At 46.4% G+C, this 22,899-nt stretch overlaps 1 protein-coding gene and 1 long non-coding RNA gene across 4 annotated transcripts in view; one reads left to right on the forward strand and one right to left on the reverse strand.

Moving 5' to 3' along the window:
• The window catches only part of DDX1 (DEAD-box helicase 1), a 27,705-nt gene extending 15,039 nt beyond the window's left edge, over positions 1–12,666 (reverse strand). Inside the window, exons 1-12 of one of the 2 annotated variants that reach the window (XM_036335296.1) lie at positions 12,561–12,666; positions 10,049–10,100; positions 9,684–9,747; positions 8,529–8,558; positions 7,825–7,921; positions 6,373–6,420; positions 3,992–4,075; positions 3,679–3,762; positions 3,079–3,155; positions 2,416–2,488; positions 891–967; positions 654–768 (exon numbers count right to left, since the gene is read on the reverse strand). In XM_036335296.1, the coding sequence (XP_036191189.1) occupies positions 654–768; positions 891–967; positions 2,416–2,488; positions 3,079–3,155; positions 3,679–3,762; positions 3,992–4,075; positions 6,373–6,420; positions 7,825–7,921; positions 8,529–8,558; positions 9,684–9,747; positions 10,049–10,100; positions 12,561–12,576 (817 nt within the window). In that variant the 5' untranslated portion in view covers positions 12,577–12,666. Of the gene's footprint in view, positions 1–653; positions 769–890; positions 968–2,415; positions 2,489–3,078; positions 3,156–3,678; positions 3,763–3,991; positions 4,076–6,372; positions 6,421–7,824; positions 7,922–8,528; positions 8,559–9,683; positions 9,748–10,048; positions 10,101–12,560 lie in introns of those variants that run through there. The other variant, XM_036335297.1, reaches the window with a different exon arrangement.
• On the forward strand, positions 12,189–21,002 carry LOC118669264. Of its 2 annotated transcripts, XR_004971935.1 has the most exons (5): positions 12,189–12,922; positions 13,092–13,510; positions 14,661–14,962; positions 20,099–20,207; positions 20,384–21,002. It is a non-coding gene; the product is annotated as an uncharacterized LOC118669264 (long non-coding RNA). The 2 variants fall into 2 exon arrangements; XR_004971934.1 differs by having other exon boundaries at positions 20,099–21,002.
• The last annotated feature ends 1,897 nt before the right edge of the window (positions 21,003–22,899 follow it).

Here is a 22,899-nt window from a genome sequence, read left to right on the forward strand (position 1 = left end):
GTGCAAACAGTCCAGTATCAAAATGTTAAATAACAACTGTCCGAAGTATAGGAGGTAGTCAAACAAAACACAATAAAGCTAAGATGGCCTAAATGAACTACGGTTTCTCTAAATCTACTTGCAGAACTGCCACTGCTGATATGCTTTATGATAAACTAAGTTATGAAATGGACTTACTCTGAATAACTGAAGCAGCGTAGGCAGTACCACGGGTAAGAGTCTGAGCTTTGGAGGCAACTGCTCACGTCTGAATTCAGTTCTACCTCTTACTTATTCTGAGACCTGAGGCAGGTCGCTTCACGACCCTACTCCTCAAATTCTTTGTCTGAAATGGGAGGGCCCTACCTCACGGGCTGCAGGGAGACCGAGTAATCAGTGTGAAGAACAAGCTCGGTGCTGTGGCATTTACTGTGCACACATTACAAATACTAGCGTCATCATCATCAGGATCCCCACAATGTCTAAACTGAAACCAAATACTTAAGTTTATGAATTTGGTTTTGAAATTTAATTTTACTCATGTGTTAAAGATGTGTGCCTACACCAGCCGGGGGGCATACGTAACTCACTTGCTAAGAGAAGCCTTACCTACTGGAGTTTTCACCTGCCGCCCATCCTGAAATACTCCCCCACCCCTCCACCAGGTGCAATACCTGTGTGCTGTGATTTGACAACGCAGCTGTCCGGCGCCTTGGACAGACCTACAAAACCGTCTTTTGGTGGAAACTTAAATTCTTCTTCACCAAAGTTGAATTTTAGTTCAGCGTTCTAGCAGGGAATAAAGGAGAAAATGACAATTCTTAATCTAACAGCAAATTAGCTAATACACAATAATGCCGATCAAAGTAGCTGTGGTCCCAGCAAAATTTTCTAAGTGGATTCTCACTTACCTTCAAAACACAGGCAGGAAAGAGGGCTTGGTTCTTCATATGTGGTGGTATTTCAAATGCCAAACCAAGGTCTTTTCCTTAAAAAAAAAAAAGAAAGAAAGAAAGAAATTAAAACTTCCAGAGAACTTATACGCTTATATGCATAACCCATGGGCACAGACAACAGTGTGGTAGGCCTTGTGGTGGACGGTCATGGAGGGGGACTTACGTAATGCTCGGAACAATTCAGATAAACTTAAATAAATATAATTGATAATTTAAAAACCAAAAAGGAAAGAAATCGAAACGCCTTCTCTGACCGCCCTGTGTAAAATAGCACCCCCTCTCCCACGTGCTCACACCATCCATCCACCATCCCACCTGCATCCCTGCTTCCCCTCAGGCTACGTGGATGAGCTGTGCTGCCTAATGCCACCCTCTTCACTCTTACTTAATCCTGAAATTGCACACGCAACTACTTACTTAATTTCACCATTCAGATGATAAGTATCTCAAACTTACAATGTCCCAAATCGCACTGCTCTCATCCAACTGGCTCCCGCCTACTGCCAAAACCCACCCACTTAACAGACCAGTCTGTATCAAACACAGCAATATAGTGACACTGTTAACCAAATCAAACGATGCCAATTCTCTACTCAAAACCCTAGCGGCTTCCATCTCACTCAAAATAAAAAGTCTGTATGATGACCAATAAGGCCCTGGCTGCCGGCCTCACTACCTCACTGGTTTAACGTCTATCACCTACCCCAGGCTCAGCGGGCTCCAGACCCACTGGCCCCTCAGACACCCAAGCACACGATCATCTCAGGGCCTTTGCATTTACTTTTCCCTCTGCCTGAAATACTCTCCCGAGGAATCTATCTGGTCATTCAGATTCCTACCCAAATGTCGGCTTATTAGAGACGCCTTCTCTGACCACCCTGTGTAAAACAGCACCCCTGCCCCGACTGCTATCACTCTGCTTTCCCTTAGATCAGGAGTCCTCAAACTACTGCCCGCGGGCCACATGCAAATACAAATATTGTATTTGTTCCCGTTTTGTTTTTTTACTTCAAAATAAGATACGTGCAGTGTGCATAGGAATTTGTTCATAGTTTTTTTGTAAACTATAGTCCGGCCCTCCAACGGTCTGAGGGACGGTGAACTGGCCCCGTTTAAAAAGCTTGAGGACCCCTGCCTTAGACGGAGTTGGCCTCTCCTCCTGCGCCCTCGCCTCTGGGGAGGAGGGAGGAAGAGGAAAAGAGGCAGCGCCTCCTGGACATACTGGGTATCTGTCCGTCTCGCCCCACACAGGCAAGCCCACAAACATGAACATGTTTGCCTACTCCTACTTCATTTTCTGCTGAATCTCTAGCACCTACCAGGGTGCCTGGCACATACCAAATGCTCAACAAGTATTTGTTAAAAGAAAGAAGGAAAGAAAAGGCAGGGAGGGAGGGAGAGAGGATTGAAGAAGAGGGTGAGGGAACTTAAAATACCACAAATATACCTTCTCTAACACAACAACCCATAGAGAGCTTACCATTTTTGGAGAATTTGACGTGTCCTTTATCTATATCTAGGTAACACCCAATGGTATCATGCATAGTGAATTCCTAGGAAACCAGAAAGTGCTTTTAATAAAGCAAATCGATGAATAAAGTTCAACTATACCTGCATCAAAAGTATGTTTCAAAATAACTCCTTGAAGCCTGAATGTCGTTGTTAAAAGGCCTATTATAGCATTTCATACAGAACAGAAGCATCTGACAGGCTTTTTAGAACCAACATGACTAAACTGTTCAGAGCAAGTGTATTAGATGACCATGATGGCAACTAAGAAATGAGAATAACGTGTAAGTCAAAGCCCAAATCAGGATGGGGTAAAAACAGAAGACGAAGTAATGTGCCTTGGAGGGGCTAGGTGAATTTTGTAACGTTCCTTCCCTGTAGTCCAAATCTGAGCCACCTCTGGGAAATACAGGGTAGGCAAAAGGCTTACAGTTGTGAGTACGTGAGTTTATTCTTGTATTATTATTATATTGCTTATGATATTAACCTACCTTGTCTACCCCTTTACTCATATAATCCAGCTGAATTTGAGAATCATTTCTATACCCTCAGTCATATCATGAGTGACCAACTACTACTAAGTACACACAAGAAAACTTACTAATGCTCTGATCAAGCCAATAAAACAACTTACCTCTCCATAGTTATCGAACTGTTTATTATGGGATTTCTTTCCTGTTCCACCAAAGCCAAATCCAAACTTGTCAGTACCTAGGTTTAAAAAAACACTTTACTTACGAGGTGAGATATAAAATTAAAAGCCCTGCAAATGAGATTGACAAATTTACAATAACTGTGGTATGTATTTATATACACTAAACTTTATTCTGACTTCACTCATATTCTTAACCTATTCTTCATTTTACACTGTTAAATGAAGAATATAAAATGAAGAATTTTACTATACTAGAGGCCCGGTGCACAAATTTGTGCATGGGTGGGGTCCAGCCAGCCCATCCCTAATCGGGGCAATCAGGGGCGGGGCCGGTTGGGGGGAGGGGCCGAGGGCAGTTGGCCAGCTGGCCCCACCCCCTGATTGAACTCTCAGTCAAGGGGACAATTTGCATATTAGCCTTTTATTATATGGGGTATTTTTTAGTACTTCAAATCTTTTTTGAAATGGTTTGAGGGACAGATAAATATTATTTCCATGTCTCTAAAACATATACTTTGTATGGTCACGTGTTAACAACTCAAATAATGAATAAACACAGTTTCCTCTGGAAGCACTTACCTAGGTCTAAGGACGCCTGCATGGAGGACCACCCGACTCTGCACAGCCCCTGGTCATGACAGGACACTTCGTAGTAGTGCTTCCCTACAAGGGAAAACGCTTTAGGGTTTTATCAGTTACACACGTGGCCATTTTCCATGTGGCCACTTTCCCACCGTTTCTCAATTATAATTTGTATGACCCAAATGAAGAACTGTAGGTCTCTCTGTCACATTAAAAGTCTTTTGTATCCCTGCCATAAAGCTATGGTAAGAAAGTTAATTTATTAATAATTACCTCTAAAGTGTACAGGTGTACAAATGCAGTTTAATACCTTTCGTGAGTCCTTTAGTAGCTCTACATCCATGCCACTCCTTCACTTCTCGGCTTTGACAGCAAAGACCATCGGAGCCAATTGCTGGATTGAGAAAAGCACAGGACACCATGTCAGTACAGATGATGTGAATCATGTACTCTGAGACAGTCTCATTCATCTCACTAATGAGGCAATGCCTTCGCTTGGTGCAACGGTCCAGAGAATGAGGCGTGCCGATTCCTGAGTGACAGCAACCTCTTCCCCTCGAGTACCTGGCCCTGTTCATCCCCTGGAGGGCCTTGGCCATGTTGGGGGCTGGTTCCTCTACAGTCATTTTCCCCAGGACAGGATTTTACTGCAACAGTCAGAAAGGAATCAAAGCAGCACCTAAACTGACTTGCACTAAGAGCACCTGTATCGCCAACACAAATGTGTTTAGACAACTGTTCTCTCCAATTCCTTAAAGAAATGGGCTCCTAAGGATGACACAGCACCCACTCATAAATACCTGTTGCTTTGATGTTATGCTTAAATTAGAGCCTGAGGGAATACCGTGCTAAAAGGACAACAGGAACTGCGTCTGGCTCGCTCCCCAATCCATTAACTCACCAAACATAATAAGGGAGGGCAGGGAAAAGCTCCAATAAACAAACCTGTAGTTGGTATTTCTTAATATTAGAACTCTAAAAGATGAAGTTCTGTATCATACATCACCGTCAGTCACAGTGCTTATTGGTGCTTAACAGCTTTAAGTAAATTGGCTTTTGTGTGTACCACAAAGAAACAATAACTCATGTTTCTTTGAGACTCATACTCAGCACCTGAATGTATATAGAACAAACTTTTAAAAAGTACATTTTACTTCACATATCAGAAATTGAATTACCCAAAATATACATTCTTATTCAATGGGTACTACATTATGTAAAACTGAACTTTAACTCTTTGCGGTCCAATGTTATTTTTGGAATTCAAACAGTCTGGTCCAAATTAATTGACGGGATTGAATGTTGAACTTTTTAATGTTCTTATTGCTCGACGTTGGACCTGCTCCTAGCGCCTGGTCTGTCGAGTCAGCCTCGAGGTTGGACTGAAAAGGGTTAAAGTTCTTTAGCAATAGCAAATCCTTAATATTTTTATATGTAAAATTCTGTATGCATATATACAAACTTTAATATAAATTAGATATCATGGTGGAGAGTAGCAGTTAGGGTGTTTTGGTTGGTTGCTTTGGCATGTTTTCTCATGCCCACTCTATATTTTTCTGCATCCTGCCTTTCTTAGCAGCACCTGGTGAAAATTCAACTAAGTCACCCTATTCTTGACACTGATCACTTATGAGAACCCCACAGTGCTGACTCATTCTTCATAATGGCTTCACAACAGTCCTTCCATACACCCGAGGCTTTGTTAACCATCCCTTAGCAATAGCATTCACTTTGTTGGCAGTTTTAACCCTTATAATGCTCCACCAAACAGTATTGTATGTATATCCTACATACTGCCACTTTCATTCCAAAGAGTTAGACCTTCCAGGAATAAATAAATATATATAATGTATATGTGTGTGTGTGTGTGTGTGTATGTGTATATATACATATAGTTTTGTGTTTTAAATAGGCAAGGCTAAACTGCTTTCCCAAAGGCAATAATCCATATCGGTTATCACTCTTCTGGATTACTGCCAATCAGACAGGTAACTTTAATTTCCATTTCCCTATATCCTGTAAACTTGATCCTGGCATGTTTATTGCCATTTGGACTGGCTCCACTATGAACTGCCTATTCCTATTCTGTGCCCACTGTCCTTATTGGTTGTTTATCTCTTTCTTACCAAAAATTGTAAGGACTGTTTATCTTTCATCAATATTGCAAGTATTCTTTCCATATTTAATTTTGTCTCTTGACTTTTTCCTGTAATATCTTTTCCACATGTATTTTTTAGAATTTTAAGCAAACAGACCTATATCTTTTCTTTTATGATTTCTAAGTTCCTTATTTGGGTTAGGAGAATTTCCCCACCCCTAAGTTGTACATGTAGTATATGTACACATATATATTAAGTCTTTCCCTAAATAGGAGATAAGTCAATTTCACATTACTCTACATGGATCATTTGTGCTGAAACCCTTACTGAATAAATCACCCTTTTCCACTGAAATTAAATATTTTTTCTACATATTAACATTTTATATATAGTAGGATGCATTTCCATTATATTCCATTGATTTATCTGTCTATTCCTATGTCAATACTAAATTGTGAAACTGTAGTAACTATATTCTAAAGCTTGGTGAATTAAATCTTTATTTACTAGATGTCATAATTTTGATATTCTCAGGTATTATTACAAGCAAGTTTCTGATTTATAAATGAGTTGCTAAAATCTATCCACTTACCAAAAGCAGATCCTCTGTCATATGGGTTCATTTGCCATTTGTTGAGCACTAAATGAATTAATATAACAACAGTTACCACAAATGTATGAAATTAAAAATAAAACTTTGTCAAAAATAAAGCATATATTTTATATAATTTAATCCCTCTAGATTCAACTTTACATATCATTTTAAATGTACAAGTAAAAATTACTATTGTTTTTATTAGCAGCAACACTGAAATTAAACACTGAAACACAATAATAATCACTGGCCTATCTGGGGATAAAACTTTCCTCCTCACTGCTTCAGTGCACTTTGCATTTGATGGCATCGATCTTTGTCGTAACTGAGGGCACTGATACAATGAAGTTTTGGTAACTGAACAAGCTGACTTCAATCAAAATAAAAATAATTGACTAACATATCAAGATCTAATTATCATTTCATCATTAATTTTTAAAAAGCAAGTTCTTCATCTTAAATAATTCAGTGCCATATTCAAAAGTCACAAAATTTTTCCTTACTTAAATGGGATCAGCATTTTCCTTTTCTAAAACACCTTCATAGTATATGGATATTCAAAGGACCATAACAGCTATAGATAACACTGTGTATTCAGCCCAACTTTTCTTAATTTCTGATCAAACTATATCCATCATTTGCTTAAGCCCCTTGAATAACGGAGAAGTAACTTTCTTTTGAGGTTCTCAAGAGAACTGCAATTGCTGGCTCAATCTAGTGCCTCAGAAGTTAAACAGGAGCTTCATACAGATTATTTCTCTTAGTCCTGGTCCTACTTTATAGAGGAACTGTTTTCTCTCCAGATCCTTTCAATGGTTTAACAATTACCTCTTTTACTTGTGTCTCCGTGCTTAAACATGCAGTTTCTTTTCCTCATAGGACATGATTAGAACTATTACCATTCTGGTTACCCTCTGGAAGCATTCTCATTTATAACCATCTCTTATAAACACCGGTTTAAAGTTGTTACAAGTCTCAAAATTATTTTTAAATAGGCCAATGGTCTAAATCAGGGGTGGGCAAACTTTTTGACTCGAGGGCCACAATGGGTTCTTAAACTGGACTCAGAAGAAGGAGCTGCGGCCGTGTTTCCCGACGTTGCCATGCTAACACCGCTGCTGGTGAAGGAGCGGAGGGGAGAGCAAGAGAACCCTCCGCTCTTTCGGCTCCGCGGGCCGGATAGAACAGCCGAACGGGCCGGATCTGGCCCGCGGGCCGTAGTTTGCCCACGGCTGGTCTAAATAGTTCATATCCTATCTGCCTCACAATTCACTTACAAATGAGTTATGCTCCAAATGACACTTGGCATCCCTGCTTCCAGCACCGAATGCCAACACCACCACGCAGACACTGACAATAAAAATGCACACCCAAACCTCACATCTGCACATGCCAGGGAGGAGAATAACTAATTTATACAAAAGGGCAATACTGCTACGCAAACATTACCTGAAGCACCAGTTTTAATTGTTGTTTTCCCCTTTTTGCCTTCCTGTTGGTCTTTCAGAGTTTCATAAACTATCTGGATAACTGGAATGCTGAAAGCCTAGCAAAGAAACAACAGTTCCATATATCAGCATTCAGATATCAATGCCAATTTACTAATCAGCATAAATTACAGAAGTTACACATGTACATTAAATAATTACACATATTTTAGACTGCCATCCCATTTGCCCAAACCTCAAATTCCAGGAAGACTCACAGACAGCTGACTGAACGAAGGTAACAGGAGCCAGCTGACAGCTCCAAAAACAAAGAACGGGAACCTGCAGAACGAACTAAACTAAAGAGGAGAAATACCACCCACACTGACGACCTGTTTCTCCAGTCTGGGCCAATGTGAAATCGGCCTCTACTTGCAATCTCTCTATTACTAGAGCCACTGCAGTAAAATTCAGAAGTGACTGTAAATACTAAAGGTAATGTCACTATGTCTCCAAGACCAGTTTAAAACTATATTCTTAAAGCCACACCTTACAGAGTTATTCCAGAATTAGCTGGCAATAAGACTACCACTCTCAGTGGCAAGCAACCGTTTCGTCACATTCTGCAGGAGGTTGCCTTATTAAATATTTCAAAGTCAGAATTACTGGACAAAGTTGCTTTAAAAATCAACTCTTACAAAGTCAATTTAAGTTTTTATTACTTACACCAGTTTTTCCACTTCCTGTTTCTGCAGCCTAAATGGAAAAAACGTTGTCAATTACAGAAGTCAACTTAACGGATGAGACGTCGCCACCTGACCAGCTGCCTTGCCTTTCAGGTGCCTCCAGGTCTCTCAGGGTTCCTCAGTCCACTGCGACTGCTGCCAGCCTTGCCATTCCCTCAAGAATCACTCCCCCTTTCTCTTCCCATTGCTACCACTCAAACCTAAGGCCTCAGCATTCTAACCTAGGTTACAAAAGTGTCCTAACAGTATCTAATCTCTCACAACTCTATTACCAAATTAGTCCTCATAAAACACAAGCCTAACCTTGTCACACACTCCCCCTTAAAATGTCCAATGACCCCCACTGCCAACAAATACCGAATTCTTTTAAGTGACACCTGAGAAAGAGCCCCGGTCATCGGAGCCACTGTGTATTTCCCGTCTTATCTCAAGTTCCGCCCCACCAGACACACTTATCTTATGCTTCCCTCTATCTCAGTGGTTCTCAACCTTCTGGCCCTTTAAATACAGTTCCTCGTGTTGTGACCCAACCATAAAATTATTTTCGTTGCTACTTCTGTGTTGTTGCTACTGTTATGAATCGTCATGTAAATATCTGATATGCAGGATGGTCTTAGGCGACCCCTGTGAAAGGGTCGTTCGACCGCCAAAGGGGTCGCGACCCACAGGTTGAGAACCGCTGCTCTAACTGAACTGCTCTGGGATCACACCTGCATTCTCTTCTCTACGTAGAGTTCATGCCTCTTTCATCCTCCCTTGTCCTAAATCTACTGCCCCCAGAAGAGTCCCCATGGTCCCCTCATCCAGGAGGACAGCTGGCCCCACTCAAATCCTTTAGAACTTTGCAAGCTGACCCAGGTGCCATGGTTCTCTTTTATGACAATTACCTGTGTGCATGTGTTACTGTGCTACTGGGGTTAAGCTTCTCAAGGGCAAAAGCTGCATCTTACCTTCATTTTCCCCACAACTCTACCTAATACTGTGAATGCAGTGTATGTGTCCTAAATGCATGTAAATATATAAAATTAATTGGGTGAAAATATCATCTTGAAGCCTATGGAGTTCTTACAGTGGTTCACAATCAGCCCCCCGATTGTGTGTCCCGGCTCCCAGCCCCTCACCCTGTGGAACATACCATAAGCACATCGCCGCCTCCCAGGATCAGTGGGATGGATTCTGCCTGGATATCAGTTGGGAGACTAAAAGAATCATATTTTGAAAAATTTTAGTTATAAAAATAAATCACCTAAGCTAATTGAGGCATGTAGGCATGCTAAATTATAAGCCTAAGAAAATGTTATTTGGTAAATACTACTAATCCTTTTCAGCTAGAAATATATGAAAGTTTAAAAAGGAAATGCCCTATAAGAGAATCACAATAAAACTTAATTTCACTTACCCAACTACACCCAAAAAGATCTGATAAAATCATGACCAACTGGTTACTAGTAAATGACAAAGCAATGCTGTTGCAGGTACATTTAAGCTTCGTGTACTTACAGCCAATCCATCTCTTCCACAGCTTGTGCGATTTCAGGCATAACACCCATCTCTGAAAATAAAAATTAATTTTAAAAACCACATAAACTTAAATCATGTGGCTCTTAAAGTTACTGTCTGAGGAGAAAAGGCTTTGAAGCACAGCTCAGTACCACAGCCCCTCCTGAGTGTGGCACTGATGAGAGAGGGGAAGCTTTGGAGAAAGACCCGAGTTCAAATCCAAGCTCTCACTAGCAGTGCAACCTCGGGCAAGCTATGGCCTGCTTTCCCCACACACAATGGGGTGGTGTTACCTACCCTGTAGGGATACAGGAAGATTACAGGTAATATGTATGGTATCTGGTGCACAATTGCCACAGAATACACAGTAACCCCCAGCGTTCCCATAGCTAATGACCCATCTGCCGGAGTTAGAGGGTCGACCAGCATCTTGGTCGCTTCATCTGGAGACCATGTGGAATCGTGCATGCACCCTGGCTACCTTAGGACCACGTGAACACCCTCAGAGCCCACACTCACTGGCAGCCAGAATGAAAGCTCGGCCTAACAGGAAAGGCAGGACCGGGGAGAAAACGTGGGTAATGGGAAACGTCAGGTGCAGAACCACATTGTTCACTGTTCACATATTTAATAATTCTACTTCGAAGCCAGTCCCAAGTGAATAGATGGGATTACTTCTGATTAGATTTTTCTCATTTTATCATTTCTCAGTGAAATGCGGAGGGTAGTGAGCTGGATTACTTACGACTCCTCCCCAAATAGGAAGTGCTTTTTATTTTAAGACTGCATTTATAAAAATGAAGCTTTCATTATTATAAATTACAAAAATACACATTCCTATAAAAAAATTAACAATATTCAAATATTCCCAAGCCCTCCAAATAACCAATCTGGAAAATCTGTAGTTCTTGCAATTATTTGTGAAAAGACATAAAACAAATCTACAAATTGACTATATCCATTGCAGGGGTAGCTTTTTCTTTGCATTAGCTTAGAAGAACCATACCAGCAAATAACACAATAGATAGAACCCTGAAATTTTACATTGTAAACTTGTTGATATAAACATAGCTGACACAGACAAGTATAAAAATCTTGTTCATAAGGGCTCTCCTAATTCTCAATCTCCCCAGGAAAATGCACAGATGGAAAAACTAACCAAGAGTTCAAGTTGTGTATCTAAGCAGACCCTTCTAAGACTTGTCCCCATTAGCGTCTACCTGATTCTCCTGAAAAGCAACCGGGTTGGATAAAGGAGAGTGATGGTCTTCCCTATGCGGCATCCTGCCAGCTGGAGCCGCTAGTGAAACTGCTATACTGTGAGCAGCAACAGACTCAGCAAATCCCAGACTCCTTGTTCCGCGTGGTCACGTTCCCTGCATGTTTGCTATAAGCCATCTTCTCTTTACATATCACATTTTTAACACTTACGGAAAACATGTTCTTTAACTCTACAGGTCCTTATTTCATATCACAGACTCTTCTAGTCCTTTACCCGGACATCCCTGAAAGGTGGGCACGACTCCCCAAGAAGTGAACCCGTAGAATGACAACCTGGAACGGCTCTACACGCCTGGCTCCAATCCCTCGTGTTAGGAGAGGACTGGGGGCAAAAATACCGGCCACCGAGTAGACTTCCCCTTGCCTCCTGCTGTAAGATGTAACTACAGCCACCTGAAGTCCTGACTCGGGACTAAAAACCTGCAGTTCCTAATGTGTTTATAGGAGAAAACTAAAACAACAACAACAACAGCATCTGAAGTCACCTTTATAGATTAAGAACATTAAAATACAGGCCTAACTTGCACTTTCTGCATGTAAATTTCCACGTTTAAGTGTATAGCAGGCTCAGTGCAGCTTCGTGCATAAAGGCATGATGATAAAGGAAGAGGTAAAGATAGCAACTGTTAGGCTAGATAAACGACCTTTAAGTCCTATTTGGAATACAGGAGGGCGTCACACAGCGAATGAATGAATATTTCCCAATACTGTACGCCTGACTCTGTATGAGAATGAACGCGTTCCCTTCCAGCTTCGATTACTACCTAACGTTAGTGTCGACGTGCTAGCGTTCAAACAAACACTAACAAATCACAGGTTCCCGCTGGGGCGTTCACTTTTCGGAAGGATCCGGAAAAAAAACTGGACAGAGGCCGGAGAGTCCTTTCCCAGCGGAGCCTCCCCGCCCCGCCCCATCCCGGGCTCGCGAGCGCCGCTGCCACGTCCGCGGGCGGGAGGCCTGCGATCGGGACCCGCTGGCGCCACGCCGCCGCCGTCCCCGGGCGGGGCAGCCGGTGCGGCTGCGAGGAGGCGGCGGAGGGGGCCCGGGGGGCCCGGGGAGCCCGGGGAGCCGGCGCCCGCACAGGCGCTCCCGCAGCCCCGAGCGCGCAGAGCCGCAGCGCCGCCTCGCTGCACCGTGGCCCGCAGGCGCCGCGCGGACCGCTCCCCCCGGCGCTCCCGGCACCGGCGCCCCCACCCGCCGGCCCCCGCGCACAGCCCGCCGCACACGCACCCGAGAAGGCCGCCATCTTCGCGCGTCCTCCGCGGCCCGGCCCGCGCTCCCTCCCTCCGCACCGCCACGCTGCGCCGCGCGCTTCCGGCCCGGCCTGCGGCTTTGCAGTTCCGGGCGGGGACCCAGCCCCCGGACCAGGGTTCCGGCGGAGGAAAGGAGCCCCGACTCCTCCCCCTGAGTCCCCCTCCCCCCTTACGCCCGAGCGCGGACCGGTTCCGGGGTCCTTGGCCGGAGCGGTCATCAGGAGACCGAGCTGGTAATGACCGTGTGCTCGGAGCGTGCTCGTGTCCCCAGGGCCGCATTTCCACGCACAAGGGGGCAGAAGAGGGTCGCTTTGCGGGAGTGAATGGCCTCCCCAGAAGGTACTGACTCAGTACCCAGAAATCCAGTCCCACTGAGCGCGGGCATTCCCTGCATGTGTTCCACCCAAACAAGGGACGCCTGGGGTCTCCCAGCCTCCTTGCCAGGGTGTTTGATAAAGTTGATTGAAATCTTGAAGTTCAGGAAGTTTTGACTCTTTTCCCTTTGCAGAAAGAGAGGAGAAATACATGCACGTTTGACCAGCCCCAACATCTATGCCAGGTAGTATCTTGATGAGGATACTGCGATTCAGCAAAGTTGCCTGACTTAGCGAAGGCCGCACAGCTGCTGAGGGAGCCACATCTGCCTGCCTGCCTGCAGGTCCCTGCGTGTGACCGACCGGTCACCTGCTGCAGAAGGCACGGAGACGGGTTCTACCCTCGGGCACCAGGCATCGGATGGAGCCGTCTTCTGGGTTTGCATTCCAGCTCTGCCATTCGCTGGCTGAGTAACCTTAGTGCCTGGGCTTCAGCTGACTCATCTGTAAAACAGTCTTGAGAAGTAGTACCGATCTGGTAGGATTGTTATGTGGATGGAATAAAGTAGGCAAAGCCCCTAAAAGAGTGCATAGCAGCACATGCCAACAATAGGTAAGTGTCAGCTCTACAGTTATTATCTATATAATCTATATAATAAAGAGTAATATGCAAATGGTCATCATGCCCTCGCGCAGTCAGGCCATAACAGCTCAGACACTCAACGCTGGGGAGAGAGGAATGGGGACCAGCCAGGCTGCTGCCCGGGAGAGGGACAAGCTGCACACCCTGCGGTCCCAGGTGCCGGTGGCTGCGCCTGTGGCCCAGGAGAGGGATAAGCCACCTGCCCATGGTCCCCTGTGGCTGCAGCCAGCCTGGGCGAAGCCGGCCCAGGTCCCAGGTGCCTGCGACTGTACAGAGGAGGGAATCCTGGGTCCTGGGTGCGGGATGAGGCAGAGGCGGTTAGGGGTGATCTAGGGGTGATCAGGCAGGCAGTCAGAGGTGGTTAGGGGGTGATCAGGAAGGCAGGCAGAGGGGTTAGGGGCAATCAGGCAGGCTGATAGGTGAGTGGTTAGGAGCCAGCAGTCCCAGATTGTGAGAGGCAGTCGGACATGCCCCGAGGGGTCCTGGATTGGAGAGGGTGCAGGCCAGGCTTAGGGACAGGCCACCCCCACACACACACACAAATTTCGTGCACCGGGCCTCTTGTTACATATAACAGGATTCACCTGACACTCCAACAGCCGAGGATGACACATCAGGCCAGCAGCTTCCCACCTCCAGGGCCACCTTCACACTGTGTTTTATATCCTCCTTGTATGTCATATAAGTTTACATGAGTGATAACCCCTGAAATTATTCAATGTATCTGTTCTGAAAAGATCCATGTACCCCACATTCCAAAGACAGGCACAGATCACAGATTGTGGGGGACGGGCAAAAGGGGAATCGGAAACCTGATTCTTGTGCCTTGAGCCAATCCCCGTCTTAAACATATAAAAGGCTTGAAGGTGCAAGTTAGAGAAAAGCTTTTCTGAAGAGAGTCGTTGAAGCACTGGGCGTGTTTCCTCCCTCAGAGGAGAAAGCGTTTGCCAGGGGGCTGCTCAGGGGCCTTTTGGTCCGGAGTCTGGGAAGCAGAGCCATGCAACGAGAGGCTATGGCTAGCGAGCTTCGAGGTGGCTGGGCGGGAAAAGAGACAGAGGGAGGGGGGAGGGCTGCTGGGGAAGCAGACCACGTCTCCGAACACGTGGCTTTCTCCTCTGAGGGCCAGCTGGGCCTTGGAGAGTGGACCTGCAGCTCTCTGCACACAGAATGTGCCCAAGAGAGCTGCCTAGAGAAGCTCCATGATGCATCACACAGACAGCCCCCCCCCAAGAACCCAGCTGTGTGCATCTTATAACTGGAGGACAGGCATCTATCACCTGCCTCGTGTAAGTGGCCCTTGGAGAAGACCAGCAGAAGAATCTCCAAGATAATCTCAAAAAGTACCCACAGAGTGGAAGAATCAGCCTTGAGTGCGATGGAGCCAGAGAGCACAGCAGCGCATCACCATGGCACCAAGTGAAGGTGGGTATCTCCCCCACCTCATCTGTCCCCCGCCCCCGCCCCAGGCAGGCTCAGAAACAGCAGCTAGTGGGAGAGGGGTGGGCAGAGAAAGCCTGACCACACCCTCCACCTCATTGCAAGCTGCGGGAGGGGGGGGGGGACGGGAGGGACGGGGAGAGGCTATAGTTTTGGTTAAAGTTGTGGATTTGTATCACTGCACTGTTTAAGTGCAGATATGTGGCTATACTGGTGGTGAGTGTAACCAGACAACTTTTCACTATCTGAGAGTGACCAGAAAAGCCCTGGAACATAGAGGCTCCATCTAGGCCAGGGAAAGAAATAGCCCAGAGAGAGGGTTTCAGGGTAATGGGAAATGTTTTCTGCTTATGATGTATCAAGTTTAACTCATTTAATATACTGCTTTAATACATATAAATGAGAGAGAGAGAGAGAGAGAGAGAGAGAGAGAGAGATTGAGAGAGAGAGTGCTAACGCCCTCAATAATGTGAATTGGGACAAAATGTGATTGGCTATCCTCCTTGGCAGGTAGGACAAGACCAAGCAGAGAAGTAGCAGGCAACCCTTTCACCAAACCATAAAGTATGGGTACCCCCAGTCCAGTATCTTTCTGGTCCACTCTCCCCAGAGCAGGCTGATTAAATGGGCACCTGCTAACCTGGAGACAGGCCTGGAATCAATCCCCTTACCTGGTCCCAGAAACGCAGCTACATAGCTAGGTGGGAAGACAACTGCCACTAGGTGGCGCCACAGTGCAGCTGAGCCAGGTGACATTTGAACCTGTGTTAAAACTCCCAGCTTGGGACTTCTCTGGTACCCCCTCCCCCAGCGTATTTCTGTAACTGCACAATCACCCCACATCTTACACGTTGGATCTTTTGGACCCCAGGATATCACAGTAATTTCACTATGTTATCCATGGACCCAGAAGATTGTGCTCTGTATTTTCAAGTAAGCTATCGATAGCTCGCTGCTGAACATGTGGTTTTGCTACTCTGAGGACAGACTTCAGAAATATGCCCTTCAGTTGCCCAGGGCAGTGAAGGAGGATAGGCCCTGGGAAGGGCTCTGTGGCCCAGTCATCCCAAAGGCACACAGTCCCCTTCCCCCTTGCTGTCTCATTCCTATTCAGCTCAGCTAGCACCTTGCAGCAAATCCTGATTAATGTCAATCTCCAAACTGCTAGTTTGCCCCAATAATTATTTCTCCTTTTCCTTAAATTTCTGGCTTTCAGCTGGATATACGGCTGCCCAGAATAAAGACTTCCTTTCCCAGCCTCCCCTGATAGCTCAGCACGGCCATCCCCCTGCGTTCTTGCCTGTGGCCTGTAAACAGAAGTGTCCTTAAGGGAGAGGGCATGTCCTCCTTGCTCTTCCTCCGTCCTGTTGGCTGGAATAGGGATGTGACGGCTGGTGCCGGAGCAGCCATATTGGACCATGAGAAGAGACCCATGTACTGAGGACAGCGGAACGAAACAAGAGAAGGGTCTTGAGTCCCTGGCACCCAGGAGTGCCGTGCTAGCCGAAACTGTGGCTTTCGGGTTCTTACCTGTGTTTCTGCCCCACTTGGCTGAAGGTAATCCTCATTACATGCCCGCATTAGTTATCTCTTGCTACAGGACAAATCGCCTCAAAATCTAGTGACTCAGAGTGCAAACACTCATGATCCCTTGCCACTTGCATGGCGAGGGAGTGCAGGAGCCGCTTGGCTGGGCTCCTGGCCGGGACTGCAAGCATCTGAGGCTGCTGAGGGCGGCTCAGCTGGTAAAGGCAGCTGGCCCTCGTGACCGTCCAGCAGGGACCTCATCCTGGGCTGCTGGAAGGTTCTCAGGAGATGGCTGCTGGCACCCCTGCCCTACCCCCTGGCCACCAAAACAAGTGAGCTTGAGAATAAAGCCGAGTGAGGGATATCTTTTATGACCTAGCCATCAAAGCCACCCACTGTCACTTCTGCAATATATTATTGGTCACAGGTGCCCATTCAGCGTGGAAATACACAGAGGTGTGAGGGCAGGTAGACAAGGCTCATTGGAGGCCCCCACGCCCCACGTCTTCCCTGACGACTCGGTATCTGTTCATGTAGCCGGTGATAATCCCTCCATATCAGGGAAAGGTATTTTGTACAGTGGCCTCGGGGATAAATCACGTCCCTTCTACCCCAGCTATTGTTGCCATTAAATTTGTTGGCTCAGCTTACTTAGCCTATTTTTCACAATTTACCTGATTCAGAGAGCAGTTTGGAGATGGCTCACGTTTAAACATCCTCTTTTTCCCCTCTGAATTTCCTCCAGCTTCTCGGCTGAGCCAGAGTCATTGAATTTTATGCCTTTGTCAAAATAAGCTGTCAGCAACTGGGCCAGATCTATGAGAGGGCGCCATTGTTTGCGCTGCCCCAGCTTTCACCTTGCAGTGCGTGGGCCGGAGGGGGCCCGGCAAACAGACATAAATCCGGAGCTCTATAATTCTCTCTCCCCGAAGAAGTGGCCATAAAGCCCATCACTCCAGATATATGGGGAGAGAGAGACAAAGGACAGCCCGCGATGAGTTTCAGCGGGGCCGTAAAACAGAAAGAGAGACCTCACTCACGGTGGCGGGCTCATTAGAAGCCAGCCGGGCAGGGACGTGATTGACGGTGGGGTGCTGACTGGCGGGCGGGCCTGAATGTCACTCCCTGTCCCACCCCCGCCACCCTGCGCGCTCCTCAGCCCCTGTGACTGATGCTGATGGCTCTTGGGGAAATGGTACTGCCTTCGGAGTCTGAACAGGAGAACTTGGCCTGGAGGTGGTCGGTGTTTAAGAACAGACTGTGCTCCAGACGAATAAGTGGTCTGAATGCAGCCGCCCCAGCTCTGCCAGGACCCTCGAGTCCCGTGACCTGCAGGAGAGACTCGCTGTGCATCACACACAGGCCGCGGGCCTGTCTTCTCAGCCTCCGCCCAGCGTCCTTGCTTCACCCTCCCTCCTTCCCGTCTGTGAAGACTGATCACAGCTTTTCCTGTTAGCAGAGGCTTGGGTTTTTATTTAATGCAGACCGAAACAAGACAACGTGATATACTTTAAAAATGGGAGGAGGGGGTAAAGATGGTCAAGATTTAAAAAACATATATTTTTTGTGGATTTCAGAGAGGAAGGGAGAGAGAGAGAGAGAGAAACATCCATGATGAGAGAGAATGATTGATCTGCTGCCTCCTGCATGTCCCACACTGGGGATCAAGCCCACAGCCAGGGCATGTGCCCTGACCAGGAATCAAACCATGACCTCCTGGTTCATAGGTCGACACTCAACCACTGAGCCACGCCAGCCGGGCAGGTCAAGAATTTTAAAAAATGCCCAGAGAAACTAATTTCCATATGGAAATTTATACTGCCTGGGCTTAGGTACCGATGATGTTACAATAAGACTGGGAACGTGGGAAAGCTGCTGCACTGCAAGGGTAGCTCTGAACAACGATGTTCCGGTTACTATGGCTACATAACAAATTACCCCCAAATGTCAGTGGCATAAACCATCCATGTGTCATGCTCATAGATTCTGTCGGTGGGGGGAGGAGGGAGGCGGGTGGACCTGGCACAGCAGGAATGGCTTATGTCTGTTCCTCAATTCCTAGCACCTCAACTGAAAGACTCCCAGGCGAGGGGTTGGGCTCATTTGACGGTCTCTTCACTCAGATGATGGCTGATCCTGTGCCGAGACCCTAGCTGGGGCGCCTCCATGTGGCCTGGGCTTCCCCACAGCATGGCGGTTGTACTCCATGTGACCAAGCTTCAGACGTCCAGCGGTGTCACTTCCTCCCGTGTTCTTCCCGAGGCAGTTACAGAGCCCTGCTCAGGTTCAAGGGGATCATCGATCCCACCACCCGAAGGGGGAGTGTCCATATGTCATTGGAAGGAAAGCCGGTGGGACAGGGTATACGTGGGCGTGGGCGTGGCCGTGCTTGAGAGTTCTCCAGAGCTTGGCATTCAGAGGGATGGCTTCCAGGCCCTCAAGGAAGACACTCCTGAGTGTGGGAGACCCATAGCCATCTCAAAGGGATGGAAGAAGAATTCACAACTGTAAGCTCCTTTTATTGACAGCTCCAAGAAAGGGTCTCAGGGGCCTATGTCAGGTGTTGGGTAGGAAGAACAGTCAGTTCTTTTGGGAGCCTTGAACCTTCCCAGGCAGGGACTTGGAGGAGGGGAGGGGGGCTGTGGTTAGGACCAGCCTAACATCCTGAGCTGTCAGAAACCAGGATGTAAATCTTTTACATGTAGGGGGCAGGGAGCGGACAAAATCATTTGTGCTGAGAATCTGTAGTTTCTAATGGGCCCAGACCGAGACCTCGGGGAGAAGGGGGCTCGGAGGAGCCTGGCTGGAGTTCGGTTAGGGAGAGAATCTTACGTCCCCCCAACTCCGCGGATTAGGGAACCAAAGCGCAGACGGATTGATCTGTGCCAGGCCATCGAAGAGTCCGTCACAGAGCTATGGTTCAGAACAAGGTCTGTTCACGCCTTTCCGAGAGTCTACGCCGGAGGCAGGAGGAGGACCTGGAAGACTGCACAGGTCAAGATCAGGGGGGAGAAGAAATGACATTCCACACCTGTGTGCTTATGGCCACACTGTTGAGTTTTACCCCTGAGGTTCAATGTCAGTTCTAGAGAAATTTCTAGCACGGTGGTACATTTAACTTCAACATACTTTTCTCTTATTTCAGTGGTTCTCAACCTTGGCTGCACATTAGAGTCACCTGGGAATCTTTTTAAAATCCTGATTTCTGGGCCTCATCCTCCGGAAATTGTTATTTCTTTGTTACTAATGTTGTGGCCCCACCCCATCACAAAGAAACGGAATTTCCAGAGGATGAGGCCCAGAAATCAGGATCTTAAAAAGATTCCCAGGTGACTCTAATGTGCAGCCAAGGTTGAGAACCACTGCCTTACTTGGTTACTTAAGACTGGTAAAGACTTTTGTCTCTCCCTAAATGCCTTTAACTTTTATTTATTTATTTAGTTAGTTAATTCCTTCAGGGCTTAATTTGGCTGCCAGGCGTCCTTTTAAATCATTAATGTATGTCTTTCCTGGGTTAAAATTGCATTTAAATAACAAGGTAGACTTTAAAAACTGTAAGAATTTGATATTGGGCATTCATTTTTATCTGGACAGAAACCGAAAATGATGAGGACTTCAACGGGAAACAGTTTGCGGCATGAAATTCCACCGAGGAGCGAACATCATTAAAGTGGAGAGACATTTCATAATTCCACCGCCAATGGTCCGTAATCCTTGGTGTTTAATTTAGCTTTGCCAGAGAGGTCGGGTCCTAATGTTTTAATAGCTTCTACATGTTCAGTTAGTACTTGGCCTTATCAAAACACATTATTAATTCCTCATCGGCTTCACTGAGTCCTTGTTCTGTTGGTTAATGTTTCCCCTGTCGTTTTTTATTAGAGGAAGCTCAAGGATAAAGTGAAGGACTTGGCCATAATTTCATTACCACCGGAGAAAAAAATCAGAGCTCACGAATGATCCACTTATGGGGAGAACATTTTCTTGAATCTCGATTATTTTGCTGGAGGAAATAAATGATTTTTTAAAGCTGCAGTCTCTCTTTTTTAAGCCAAAAGGGTTAATCTGGAATAGCCTCAACATAACCATGAATAATTCATGCAGTCAATACAATTGTAGTACTCAGGGCCTACCTGCAACCTGGCTTTAAAAAGCCATTGTCCCTGTCTGCAAAGAATTACAGTATTTTGGTTTTGTAGCTGCCTATGGGATTTTTGAAGGATCAGTGTTATCTGAGACTCCCCAGGCGACCCCAGACTGTGGACATGAATGGTAGTCATCGCTGTAACGGGAAACACTGTCATGTCACTGGTCCTGCTCCAGGTGGTGACACGGGAGCCTCAGTCTTTTGTAAACTCCCCTACCAGACCCTGCTGGGGAGCCCGGAGGCGTCTTGTGCGTGTTGGCAAACACGTGCATTCCTCCTGGGCGCTGCCAGTCCGCCCCTTTGGAGCCGCTGTGGTGCCTCGTGGACCTGCCGGTGTGGCCTGCGCACCTGGGAGCTGCAGGGCTGTTTGTGGCCAAATTCCAAGAAAGCCTTCCCCCTTGGGCTTCCCTCTCTGAGGTTCAGGGTGTTTCACTTCTGGAAATCTGTCAGACAGGACATCCTGAAAGACTCCCACAAACGCCCAGAGGACTCGCTAACCCGTAAAAACAAAACCACAACCTTAAAAATGAACCCATGAGCCCAGCTGGTGGACACTCAGTGGTTTTGAGTGTCGACCTATGAATCAGGATGTCGCAGTTCAATTCCTGGTCAGAGCACAGTCCAGGTTGAGGGCTCAATCCCCAGTGGGGGGTGTGCAAGAGGCAGCCAATCTACGATTCTCTCTCATCATTGATGTTTCTATCTCTCTCTCCCTCTCCCTTCCTCTCTGAAATCAATAAAAATATATGAAAAATATATTAAAAAATGAATGGATGAATTTGTCAGAAAGTAAAGGAAACCCTGATTCCAGGCAATAGGCAGAAGAGTCCATAGAAGCAAGCAGTGACATCATCAGTTGCTTGGGGGAGGGGGGTGGAGATTTGATCTCAGGGCTGAGGTAGGGTGGGAGGGGGAGGCCAGGTCAAAGCCAGGGATCTGTGAAGGGAAGGGTGTTGGGTCACTGACCGCCCCACATAAAGGTCGGGCCTGAGAAGAGCTACACAGTGAAAAGAAAACCTCATAAAACCGAGTCAGACAGCAACCAGACTTGTCCACTCAGCCTGGGATCCAAGTGGATGTAAAAGTCTGTGAAGATTTGTGAAAACAGTCTGGTCCTTTTGCAAGTTTGGGGCCTGAATTTACATTATTTGTTGTGGAGAGTGGCTATAGCGTTTGGACAGGTTCAAGCCTCGGACTAATGAGAGGGCACAGTCCTCTCGTGGCAAAGCCACGTGCAAGTCCCAGCTTGGAAGGCAAAGCCCTCCCAGCACAATTATGGCCAAAGGCTATGGCTGTAAGCTTGACCTTATGGTCTGAACCTGTGGTCCCACGTGGCTGAGTGATATGGGCTGCGGGAGGTGCAGCAAGTGCTGCCAAAACAAAGCTTGATCAGGTGCAGGTAATTGAGTAGATTCGAAACCCGCAAGAACATTGTAAAGATCTTGATCTCGCCCTTACTTTGCCTCGTGGAATCTGGCTATAAAATAAAGACTCGGCTTGCAGGTGGTGGCACTGTCTCTCCATCAGAGAGCAGGGTCCCATCTAGCCCAGGCTTTATTCTCTTGTATTCTTTAATCCTTCACTGCGCCCCCTCAGGTTCACCCCGGGCCATACTTAGCGCAGCACCATTTGTAACTTTTGAAATAATTTAGAATCTTAGTGGACCCAAGTCTCACAGGTACTTGTGAAAGTGAAGGCAAGTTTTCCGGGGGGAAGGGACCCTCTAACCCCTTGGCTTGAAAAATGCTCACAGGTTGGATTTTAAAGCTTATGAGCAAACAAGGTACACACACACACACATTCTCTCTCTCTCTCTCTCTCTCTCTCTCTCTCTCTCTCATAAAGAAACAAGCCACCATGAGCAAGAGTCAGGAGAAAAAAAAACACACAAAGATCTTTAAAGATGTCAGGTATTAGAAATAATCAGGTAGAAATTTAGTTCCGTTGAGGCATACTTGGTATGCTATGAGAATAGAAAAAAATGGGAACATTTTTCCGTTTTTTTTTCCTTCCCCTCATCAAAGGCTTATAAAAATGAGATGACTTCTTGTGAAAATGGGTATGTTTTCATTATTAAAATCATCTTTTTCACTCTCAAAAGTTTCTCAGTTTGGACAACTCACTCTACCTGTACAGTCAGTGTAAGTAAGACCAGCTAGCAGTTGGACTTCAGCCACGCAGCCTGCCTGAAACCTTCCTGTTGAACCTTGATCGCTTTTCTGCCTCTTCTTTTCCAGCCCCAACATCCGGC

The sequence above is a fragment of the Myotis myotis genome, unplaced genomic scaffold, assembly GCF_014108235.1.
Source record: "Myotis myotis isolate mMyoMyo1 unplaced genomic scaffold, mMyoMyo1.p scaffold_m19_p_14, whole genome shotgun sequence".
Taxonomy (NCBI): Eukaryota; Metazoa; Chordata; class Mammalia; order Chiroptera; family Vespertilionidae; genus Myotis; species Myotis myotis.